This window comes from Thunnus albacares, chromosome 7 (assembly GCF_914725855.1).
Source record: "Thunnus albacares chromosome 7, fThuAlb1.1, whole genome shotgun sequence".
NCBI classification, from domain to species: domain Eukaryota; kingdom Metazoa; phylum Chordata; class Actinopteri; order Scombriformes; family Scombridae; genus Thunnus; species Thunnus albacares.
The window spans coordinates 17,019,031-17,030,186 of record NC_058112.1 but is presented as its reverse complement, the minus strand read 5'-3'; the positions used below and the strand labels follow the sequence as shown (position 1 = coordinate 17,030,186).

The window sequence follows — 11,156 nt, the reverse complement described above, 5'->3', positions numbered from 1 at the left end:
TTTGAATAAAAATATCAAATGTTTCTTTCTACAGAGCTTCCTGGTGGTTTGGTTGGCTAATGTCTGTATCATATCACCCCCGGTTGGAGTCCAGCCTGGAATCTTTTTGCACAAGAAGAAAAAATCAGAGGCCCAAACAAAATAAACTTTATTTTTTTAAGTAGTTTTTGTTAATCATCTGTCTATTTGTACATGTACATCAGTGGATTTTGTTGGATTTAGATGCTTGTGTTGGCCTGTGTGAGCTCCACGTCCTTCGCTACTGACTGCGGGCGGTTGAGAAGTACGAGCCCCTCTCCCGCAGGGTCAGAGGTGCACAGTATCCAGTGGTTGTTGTCCTGTTCAGCTTTATGGGAGTCCAAGAAAGTGTGAGCCGTCACCTCATACTCTTTGCCATATGTGGTCCTGCAGGGATACAACTGTTACCTACAGAACGACAGCAGGCATGTAGGCACTGTAACATGACTTCTGGCTGCCATATTGGAGGCCCTTATCTTTTCACAACAGCAGCTGTGAAGACCTGCTTGTAAAACTAAATGTACAACTTGACCATGCCGACAAAAGTGAATCTATGTAGTTTATTTCTTCAAAATTTGAACAGGAAACTGACTTTATTTTTATTTAGATACATCAGATTGTATTTTTAGTTTAAGAGAGCTGATTCTTCTCAACCCACAGCTCGGTCTTGGAGTGGGCTGCAAGCAGCTGGTTTTTCATGTCAGTGTAACCTAAATTTGAAAACAAATCCCTTATCAGGCTGTTCACTTTTACTCACAGTAAGCTGACCTACATCCACACAGCAGTTTTCTCTCTGAGATACAGACAGGCAACAAATTAAAGGAAAAACCGATACAGGTCTCAATGCTTGACCTCTACAGTGAGGGCATCTGGCAGCTGTTATGCTGTGGGGAAAAAGTTGTTCTGAGTCATCACCTTTATCCTATGATGACTGGTGTCTTCCAGGATGACAGTGCCTCCATCCACAGCGCACGAGGGGTCACTGAATGGTTTGATGAGTATGAAAATGATGTGAATCATATGCTCCTGTGAATTGCGGAATTGTCATCCTGGAAGAGATCACGTCCATCAGGAAAGAGATGTTTCATCATAGGATAAAGGTGATGACTCAGAACAACTTTGTATTGATTTGCAGTGATCATTCCCTCTAAGGGGACAAGTCGACCCAAACCATACCAGCAAAATGCCCCCCAAAGCATAACAGAGCCACCGGAGCCCCTCACTGTAGAGGTCAAGCATTCAGGCCTGCACCGTTTTTTCCTTTAATTTGTCACCTGTCTGTATCTCTCTTTTTTACACATTACATATTTGCCCATTGTTTGTGTGAGGCCAATTCTTTTAACAGACCTCCAAGTTGACATCAGACGTGTCTGTAGTAGGAGAGCAACAAAAGCCTTTATATTTGACAAAGCAACAAAGCAACATGTTGTTCTTTGTTTAGGGTTATTTTTAAAAGAAAAATGGAAAATACCAAAGGACTTGATCACCCAGAACAGCAAGAGCCTGGTTTGTCTTGCAGTGTATGATCAGCACTTTCACATTTGCCTGTAAAAAAAACAAAACAAAAAAACAAACAAAGCCCATCAAGACTTGCATGGAGATTCTCAATGCAATGGAGGTGAGATAAAGCAGAAGAAACACGGCATCCTGTATGCTATCATCAGTTACAGCTGAAAGCAACAGAAAATGCTGATGTTGCAACAGGTGGAATGGTTAACTATGAACCAAGAGTATGGACTTACAAGGACAGGCTGACCTTCATATTCAAGCCTCTCCTGGGGATCAAAGTGCACCACTTTCCACCGTGAAAGAAAGGAAGCATCATCAGTCAAGTTTACTTCCTGGAGGCGGGACTTCTTTGCACACTATAAAAGGAGTCATGTGAAATCTTGTGAGAAGGACTAACATAAATACCGCAGTCTGCTTTTGAATTGCACTTCCCCTTTGTTTAATTGCCATCACACACGGTGGTTGCTCAGTCAGTGCACTGTATTCTCCTCGATCATCTTCACTAAATAACTTGATTTACCTTTTGAAAATTCTTCAGGTCGCTTGTCAAGTAAAGCTGAGGAAAGAGGGAAAGAGAAAATACAAAATCATACCAAATACACTAAAGATGTGATTTATGTTGTTTCAATAACAATTATACACACAATACAAAGTGAACCACATTTACATCATTGTATGACAGGATATTACCAGCGTTTTGTCTTAAACTGAATGTAAAATATAATTTTAATTAAAAAAGTGAGCATATCTGTTCAATAAATTGAATGGTAAAACATTGATAATTGAATGATATTCACGTAACTGGGCAAATAAGAGGGTCTCTTATCATTGTTAGATGTTAAAGGGGTATTCCACCAATTGGGGGACTTGAAAGGACTAATTTAAAAATCAACGGTCAAAATTAAAGCAGCAGAGGCCAAGATATTTGGACTTTTACAGAGTGTCTACACAGGGTGCGTAGCAAAAGCAGCAGAGGCAGTTTCAGTCATCTTTCTGTGTTTACAGAAGCTGCATTTGGCCACAGTACTGAGTGTAGGTCACATGCATCTTGACCTGAAGGATAAAAACATGATTCAGGGCACGGTTTTGCTTGTAAAGTGAAAGAGCTGATTCGTGGCCTGTGTGGACAGCTGTACCAATTAAAAATAGAAGCGTATCTGTTCAGTCAGATGCACGTGAGATAGATGACTAAAAAAACGTAGCTAAAACGCCTTCTGTGTAGACAAGCTGTTAGTCCTTATATAGGTCAAGCTCCATCCTCCCATAATACAACTCAGTTGAATCTGTCAGTAGACCTGGTTTACTTACACCCCTGGCAAAGCCACTCGTAGTTTTCAGGGCAAAACTTTGCTCGAAATGCAGAGTTGATCCTTCAGGACTTCCATCTACACTGTAGTCATACAAGCAGTGTTGCAGGTTTACATCTGGCAGTGTTACCATGTGTGTCGAGGTGAACAGTATGTTAATGTAGATTTGAGCGTGTACCTGGTAATGATGAAGGCCGTGCGTGTGCAGGGCTGAATACCTCTTCCAGCACTGATTCCACATGGAGCTTGAATGCCAGGCGAAGGAATCTTTGTCAAACTGTTGATATCTGCGTTAATGCTTAATGCGCTATACTCCCTGTTTTCTCCTCCCATGTTCACCAACATCACAACATCCCCAAAGTGTAATCCTCCATCCTTTGTCACAGCGAGATCCACCTACACACATGGACAAACACCGTCATCATCATTATCATTACCACACTAATCATCATTGTGCTATTATTGTTGTTGTTGATGATGTTGATAATGAGCTGGAACTAATTTTACCGGTCTCAAAATGTTCTGTTTGAGGAAGTCTACTTTCTGGGTAGCAAGCTCGCCCCTCTGTTTTTTCTCCAGGTATTCTTTCATTGCATCCTGGAGACACATCAATATACAAAATGTGTATTCTTTAATATGTCTCCACTGCTGCTGCTGGTATACTGTAAGTAAAAAGACTAAAGCAATATAATTGTATCACAACTGGGTCAATTTTCAGTCACGTCTTTCTTGCTCTAAATCCCTTTTATTGGCCAAATGACAAGCACTGTATTCTGGCCTCCTCTCTCACTTTTTTCTTTGTTACTGAATACTCCCTCAAGCGTTTCTGTTTCCCTGTGTATCTATTTTATGCTTAAACAAACATACTGGATTGGAAGACTTCATTTGACCCAGAATTAAATAAATACTTTCATTTAGATGTTTTTTAACCACTTAAAGGACATATTCACAATTTTTCAAGTCTGTCCTAAAACAACAGTCAGATGCCCAAATGAACATTGAAACATGTTTTTCTCGCCTCTCATCATTCCTCCTGTTCATACTGGTCATTAGAAGATCCCTTCATAATGTACTTACAATGTAAGTGATTGGGGTCAAAATCCACAGGTCTCCTTCAGTGCAAAATATATTGTATTTGTATATATGTATTTAAAAGCTAATATGAAGCTTCAGCCATCCCAATGAGTCAAATCAAGTAGTTATCTTTCAGTGTTACAGTCTTTTTAGGGTCAAAGTCCCTCTTTTTGTTACAATACTTCCACCACAGCTCAATAGGGAAACGCTGTCCGAGGAAACATGAAGAGGGAATTTGATGCTAAAAAGACTGTAAATGTGGCAGATATCCACATGATATGACTGACTCAGACTGCTGAAGCCTCATATAAGCTTCAGATAAACTTTTAAATGCATTTTTGCACAAAATGACTGGACTTTGTCCTCCATCACTTACATTGAAAGTGCATTTGAAGGAAATCTTTTAATTGCCAGTATGAACAAGAGGAATGATTACTGTGAGGGAAACCTCTTTCAGTGTTTAATCAAACAACAAATAAAGAATAACGTTATCTAAGATTAATACGTTAGGTGAGAGCTTTATTTGAAACAAACCTCTTCTAAGCGCAGGTCCTCGTTCCAGTTACCGATTCTCACGTTAGTCCGATACGTTCTCACATGAGCCATACTGGCTGTAATATTGACTCTCTGTGTACTAATAAAATAATAAATTATCCTGCTTCTTGTGTTTGACCCCTTAGACGTCGCTTTTAGGCACTGTTTGTGTAGCGGTTTCTATGGTAACTGATGTTTTCGTCTTCTCTCAGCTCCCGCTGAGTGTCGCGAGAGGGCGCGCTGGTACAGCCGCTGAGCATCATCAGAGTTGGTGGGAGCTGATATTTTTGCTCTTTCTGCTTCTTACACGAGCATGAAGAGATCATGAATTGATATTGACCTATAAATAAACCTTTAAAAAAAACCACATACGTCACAATAATAAAAAAAAATCCCTGTAGTTTGGTTTTGCATTTACACCCCACACATGCAAATGTGCCCCTCCATGCATGTAGGCCTCAAACGTCAGTATTGACATTTACATTATTAGCTATCATCTTCAACATCATTCAAAAAATACAAAAGCTACACATCAATGGAGTCTTCTTCTTTTTTTTATTGAGGAGCAGAATAATATTGACAAAGAGAAGAAGTGAGTAAGTACTCTATTGATCTCTGTGGGGAAATTGATCCTCTGCATTTGACCAATTCTGTGCCAGTGCCTTGGTCAGGGGCACTGACAGGAGACAAGAATGATGGTGGAGTGACGGGAGGAAACCGAAGCACCCAGCAGAAATCCGTGCAGACATGGGGAGAAGATGCAACTCCACACAGAAAGGATCTGGGACAGGCAGGGTTCAAACCCAGGACGTTCTTGCTGTGAGGCAACAGTGCTAACCACTCAGCCACCATGCTGCCAAGATAATATATTATTATTATTATAAAAGTTCTGGTTTTAGTGAGTTCCAACCATGCAGCTTCAATGTATTATCCTTCACAGTTCCTTTAAGAATAACATTCTCTGCTCAAGTGTATTTACTCCTTTTTATATGCAAATATATTCCAACCACTGCAATCCAGACTGAATCTGTCCAGGTGTCTGCGGTCCGTTTTCCTCTGGCTCTTTCTGTCTGTGTGTATTAGTGGCCGTTGGCCCGACCCCTGGCTCCAGAGCCAATAATGTGACTCAACTTGTGGTTTCTTTCCTTCGGCGAGTCACTGTCATTCTCCTCTTCATCGCTTCTGTCGTCGCCTTCCAGCTGCAGGATAAAGATGAGTCACAGAAGAGAGGTGGAAAATGAGAGCAAACCAAAAAGAGACAACATAGAGAGATGTGTAGTAACTTGCAAGATTTACATAGTTTGCAATAGTTTTCCTTCCTCTGTAAAAATGCAAGACACATGGATACACTTGTAAACACACCTTGCTGAAGATAAACTTGTAAAGCATTCGTGATATGAGAACAGCCCAGTAGAGGTGGAGTATCTCCAGAACTACCAACATGATGTTGAAGAAATAGTAGCCAAAGAAGGGAGCATAATGCTCTAGCGGATACACCCATGTACAGTGGATCAGCCTGTGGAAGATATGCACATGTGACATTTTTACACTTTACACTTTTGTGCATCATGCCGCATCCTTTCATTTTACACACTTACCAGAAAGGAAAAATCACAAGTCTTGTCAACATAAATAGAACTGTAAACACCACAAACATGGCATCAGCAGTCTTATGCCACTTGGCGTAGTTGAATACCTTTGCACCCTGTGAGATAAAACAGGGAAAAGTATCAGGTTCAGTTCTTTGTTTTACAGAAACAGTTCACAGACTGTCATAAAGTCAGACCAGACACAGTTTCTATTTATGTTGTTTGTGAATAAAATAATAATCCCAATACAAGATGGGTATTTTTCAGAATGCTTATAGAGGCAATGGACATAAAATTAGTTAGATTTTAGCTGAGACTCCATCCAGAGGAGTTTTGATTCAACTCTATGTCAGTTATTGGCTTCTAAAGTAATACTTCTCAGATGCAGTTTCAAGAGAATATTTATATTGATAGCAACACTGCTCTGATATTTGCTGTTTAAAATAAAATTTGAGCATCAAGTGTCACACAATGTCATTCAGCTACTTTTTCATAGTTTAATACCAATTGCCGTCAGTTAATTTGAGCTGAATTTCTTATGTTTGTGCACAGCTATTGCATGAATAAAGAGAACAAGTTAAGAAATGCATAGTGGGACTAGGTACCGCCTTCATGTTTATTGCTGTGAAAGTTCAAACTCAACCTGATGTTCATGCAGGAGGGATGGGCAGCACTTGTGTGTCAGAGGGGGAAGTTGAGCATACATGTGTATTTTTTTGTCTTCAGAGAGCTTGAAACCTGCATTCAGTGACTTAAGCAATAAATAATAATGACTGAGTATTGAATGTATATATGAAAACATATAACACTTTTTTTTGTTTGAAGACCAAAAAAACAACTTTGCTATCTGGAACTATATCTTTATTTTTTTATTATATGTAATAAATGTTTCTTTAAATCAGTCTGTTAATGTAGAACAGACAATGTGATATCTCACCGTTATCTGCAAACATCACACCAGCCTACATTTTGACAACAGATATCACACAAAGATAAGCATGCACATGCACTGATGTAACTGCACTGACCTCGAGCAGGATGTCGGCTGAGTCATGTACTGCCATCACAAGGGTTCCAACACGGATGTAGTTTGAAATCCAGGAGAAGCTCAGCAGAGTCAGTGTGGCTATATGATGAACCACCTGCTCCTTGAAGTCCTACACACATACAGATGACAAGTGAGCACGTACATATGTGCAAGAATGCACAAACATATGCGTGTCCCCAACTTCCCTTTTTTTATTAATAGACACAAAATGCATTCACATCTGCACACTCACCTTCCGTTTCACATCAAATGAGAGGCTGAGGAGCAGAGAAAGGTAGAAACCCATTTCCAAGAGGTAATACCAATACTGAGATGGCAGCATGGACTGCATGGACACATAACACACATATTTACTGTATATATTATAGTGCTTTCTGTTATTTTGTACAAACTATCCTGATAGCAATGCTAAAAACACTTACCTGTTTAGGGAAGCCTGCCCAAACCTCCTTCAGATTATAAAGCCAAGGTTTCTAAAGCCAACAAAAACAGAGAAGAGGAGTGTGAGGGGGTTGGAGAACAGCCTTGAAAACAACAGCAAGGGTAAATGTTGGCCAACCAGCTCATGCATGCTTGTCTGTTATGTCAACTGCCAGAGTGTGAGAAAAACCCTGAAGCGTAGAGAGACATGAAATAGGAAGAGACATCAGGAGTTTCACATGCATTACTGTGAAATCAGACTGGTAAATCCAAATAGGGAGATAGAGGGAGAGAAATATCCCACAGCTGCAAAGCAAACAACTCATGCAATGGAGAAGTCAACTGACACAAAAGACAAATCCTGCAGTAGAAACGGTTCCTGTAATAAAACATGGAAAAAGGCCAAAAAATTGCTTACATCGTACAGAGCAAGGACTCCGCCAATGAATGCAAAAAAGTAGAACACACATCTCCAACTGTTGACAGAGAAGACCAATAATGACACACATGAACACCTTAGTATTTGTGCACACATTAGTGTACTAACGTACACACAAGACATGCTCACCTGGCCTCACAGAATCTCTTCCGAAGCCCTGGACGCTCCTGGTTTCTCCTCCTTCTGAACCAGACTTGAACTTTCCTTTCTGGCCAACTGGTCTTCTTACACAGAGACGTCACATCAGCCTGAGACACAAGGGAAAGAAAATTTTTACAATGCTTTCCACCCTGGGATGCACACTCTCAAGAGTTATTTCATTTATTTTAACTCTCTGCTTATCTTTATTAATCTCCCTAAGTACTTTGTTGTTAGCAAAAGGCTAACAACAAAATTTATTTCATTTATTAGTATATTTTGTAGTATCAAGTATATAAAACAAAAATTCCCTGAACAATAGACTTAGATTTTTTACTTTTACGTTCATTACTGTATAAAATAGGTTTCCTTGTCTGGATGACACTTTCACTCCTTGAGATTACTGCATGTAAGCACCTCTCTTTTTTAGTGAAATGACCCTTTAACATGCCTGCGATGGAAGCCGTGCTTGTCTGCAGAAGTAGTTTTCTAGGACAGGATTTGGTTCTGCTGCGCAACGCACCCTGTCCCTGACTCCCCAAACATCAGCCAGCGGTGTGGCCAAGTATCTGCAACAGCAAACAAGCAGCAGGGAAAGAGAGAGGACTACATCACCCATGAACATTTGGTTATGAAATGTCTGTCAGTACATCATACTGTAGAAGAATTCCCTGACATGCAGGCTCACATTCAGACTATACTCACCTCTCAAACAAGTATCTGACAAAGAGTAGGCAGAGGGCGCAAGGCAGAGCAGCGTAAAGTTGAGAGGCTTTAGCATAGACCCGACCTTCACTGTCCTCCAGATCGGACCAGGAGACATTTGCTGGCAGCCACAGACGCTCCCACCACAGCCACTCACTGACTGTCTGCAACATGCTGCTGAAATATACCCATGAAAAAAACAATTTGGGACCATGATGCAAAACATTTTATATTCAGATTCTAAAATAATATTTTTCTTAAATGTAAAATTCTGAAAGTAAGTAAAGATAAGTCTACTTGGCTCCATGACAAAAGTTAAGCTTGATTTGTCATAAAGCAGGGTGAGTTTTACCATTTGCTTCTAAAAAATAAGATTTTAAGACATGTAATATGATAAAGATGAGTTAAAATTCATGTTTTTTCTTTTAATTACATTATGAAATTATGTCAGCTGGCCAAAGTGGTGCACATTCACTATGATTGTATAGCAGCCAAACCAGTCTGGCAATCTGAAGCAGCCAGGGCACCAGTCCACATGAATTCACGTTCAAAAATACACCATTATTTTGTCTTGAATCTACTGAATTGTGCTTTTTTTTAGTTGTCAACACTATGCTTCTCCACTACCTCCCACTAGTCCCTGACAGAGCAACTGCACTGTGGACATGCAACCATTACAGGAAGTGAGTAATTTGAAGATGAACAGTAGATATCAAAGGGCAAGAAAGATAATAAGGGTGAGGAGCAATTCAGGGAGATAAAGATTACAGAGAAGTAAAGTCCTTCCTCTTGTGGACTCTGCCCATAACAGTGTAGATAAAAACATCACCAGGACTGTCAGACATTAATTTCAAAATTGGCAGTCAAAGTTGTCTTTATCTACCTTAACAAACATAAATAGTAGTAAATATTGACTGGCTTTTATTCACTGAGATACAACACAACTCATATTAGTCTGTCCCTGAACCTCAATGTTAGTTAATAAGTCAGCATGGGAAAACGAGCATACATACCTGCAGGCAGTGTTGTCTTGACAAGTTCCTACAGAAGAGATGGAAGCTGAGGCAAAAAACAGAAGGAGAGCGTGTGACAAAGTCTGGTGAAACTAATTGAAATATTGTATGAAACCCAAGCAGCCGCAGCCCTCCATCTGATCTTCACTTTTATAAGTGATAATAATGGATAGTAATAATGATAATTTCATGTCTACAGATGTCTAAATTATTACAGAACACATAAATAAAAAGGTAATGTATGTACACACACACACACTCACCTTCGGTATGCCCAGCGTGGGTTGTGCAGTGTATTTTCCAGGGGTCTGTCTGTGTGAAGCCAGTCTACAATTCACTTATACACACACAAACCAGATAACAGATTAGATCCTCTGTTCAGCTATAGTAGAGCCATTCTTCAAAGACATAGTAAAAAGTAAAAAAAAAAAAAAAAAAAGAGGGCAAATATTTACTCCTCTGCTAATGTCCCCTAATCTGAACATGTACCTCATTGTGTGTGAGGCAACAGGCTCCAGTGAGCATGTTGATTTTTGAGCATGCGTGTGGTCGCTCACCTGGTTAGAAAGCCTGGGATCTTTCCCTCCCACTCTGTCTGCTCTTTTGATCACACCCTTGTAGTTACCTTTTAATATAAGGCTAGCTCAGCACTGGAAGCCCCAAGCTGCCCTTGGAAGCATTTTGCATTTTCAACTGCGGTACATGGTAAGCTGCAGCAGTCATCTGAGCACAGACTTGTTTGTGTATCCTCACCTGCAAGAATTCCCTTGGAATGCTGGGAAGCCCCCACAAAGGGCCTATTCACTGGTGGGACAGGGGAGGAGGAGCCAGTGCAGGTTATGGATAGAGGAGAAAAGGGAACTTTCACGGTAAAGAGAGAGAGTGAAACATTACTCTGCATAAATAGCTGCCTTGGTTAATAACAAACATCAAAACAGATCAAGTGACCTTGGTTAAAATAAACTGTTTCCTTGTGTATAGCTCTTTTTTGCAAAAATGCAATATATTTGTTTGTATCCATGAATTCCATGCAATCAATTAGTGTCATGATTCATCTTTACTTTTATAGACTGTAACCATAACACATCACTGAGCCCCCATATAAAACTGGGGGATACTAAATAATTTGTCAGTGTTCCACCACACACCAGAGGGGGGCAACAGAGACAACACAATAAGCCTGTCAGGCTGATACCATCTCCCTATCAGGATTCACTGGTGCCATGTTATTAAAAGTGTTGTTGGTCTCATGTTTACAACATTGTTCCACTATTTCTGAATAGAACTGCCTCTCGATATGTGATGTTATTTTGTCACCTCTAATATATGATATGGATCATTTCTTAACATAAACTGCAATAA

The 11,156-nt window shown here is 40.0% G+C and overlaps 2 protein-coding genes across 4 annotated transcripts; both read right to left on the bottom strand.

The window, feature by feature from the left end:
* Window positions 1–131: 131 nt before the first annotated feature.
* cfap161 (cilia and flagella associated protein 161) lies at window positions 132–4,639 on the bottom strand. 3 transcript variants are annotated; one of them, XM_044356751.1, is made up of 8 exons: window positions 4,443–4,638; window positions 3,342–3,431; window positions 3,013–3,230; window positions 2,836–2,917; window positions 2,048–2,083; window positions 1,761–1,883; window positions 1,490–1,563; window positions 132–405 (listed from the first exon to the last, which is right to left on the bottom strand). In XM_044356751.1, exons 1-8 carry the CDS (start codon window positions 4,512–4,514, stop codon window positions 219–221), a joined length of 882 nt encoding a protein of 293 aa, XP_044212686.1. In that variant the 5' UTR covers window positions 4,515–4,638; the 3' UTR covers window positions 132–218. The 3 variants fall into 3 exon arrangements, with proteins under 3 accessions (XP_044212686.1, XP_044212687.1, XP_044212688.1); XM_044356752.1 differs by having other exon boundaries at window positions 3,342–3,496; window positions 4,443–4,503; XM_044356753.1 differs by lacking the exon at window positions 3,342–3,431 and having other exon boundaries at window positions 4,443–4,639.
* A 154-nt stretch (window positions 4,640–4,793) lies between these two features.
* Window positions 4,794–10,530, bottom strand: cers3b (ceramide synthase 3b). The gene is made up of 13 exons (XM_044356771.1): window positions 10,352–10,530; window positions 10,058–10,131; window positions 9,795–9,840; window positions 8,782–8,958; window positions 8,528–8,645; window positions 8,068–8,186; window positions 7,918–7,975; window positions 7,502–7,552; window positions 7,312–7,404; window positions 7,060–7,188; window positions 6,041–6,147; window positions 5,805–5,958; window positions 4,794–5,641 (listed from the first exon to the last, which is right to left on the bottom strand). The coding sequence occupies exons 4-13, from the start codon at window positions 8,952–8,954 to the stop codon at window positions 5,522–5,524; spliced, it is 1,122 nt and encodes a 373-aa protein (XP_044212706.1). The 5' UTR covers window positions 8,955–8,958; window positions 9,795–9,840; window positions 10,058–10,131; window positions 10,352–10,530; the 3' UTR covers window positions 4,794–5,521.
* Window positions 10,531–11,156: the final 626 nt, after the last annotated feature.

Excerpts from the sequence above, each read along its gene's own strand:
- cfap161 (XM_044356751.1), bottom strand. The coding sequence starts at position 4,514 with ATGGCTCATGTGAGAACGTATCGGACTAACGTGAGAATCGGTAACTGG. Across the intron at positions 3,432-4,442 it reads AGGACCTGCGCTTAGAAGAG|GATGCAATGAAAGAATACCT; the intron begins GTTTGTTTCAAA and ends ATGTGTCTCCAG. Across the intron at positions 1,884-2,047 it reads ACCTGAAGAATTTTCAAAAG|TGTGCAAAGAAGTCCCGCCT; the intron begins GTAAATCAAGTT and ends CTCCTTTTATAG.
- cers3b (XM_044356771.1), bottom strand. The coding sequence starts at position 8,954 with ATGTTGCAGACAGTCAGTGAGTGGCTGTGGTGGGAGCGTCTGTGGCTG. Across the intron at positions 8,187-8,527 it reads AAGCACGGCTTCCATCGCAG|GCTGATGTGACGTCTCTGTG; the intron begins GCATGTTAAAGG and ends CTTGTGTCTCAG. Across the intron at positions 7,976-8,067 it reads AAGAGATTCTGTGAGGCCAG|TTGGAGATGTGTGTTCTACT; the intron begins GTGAGCATGTCT and ends CTCTGTCAACAG.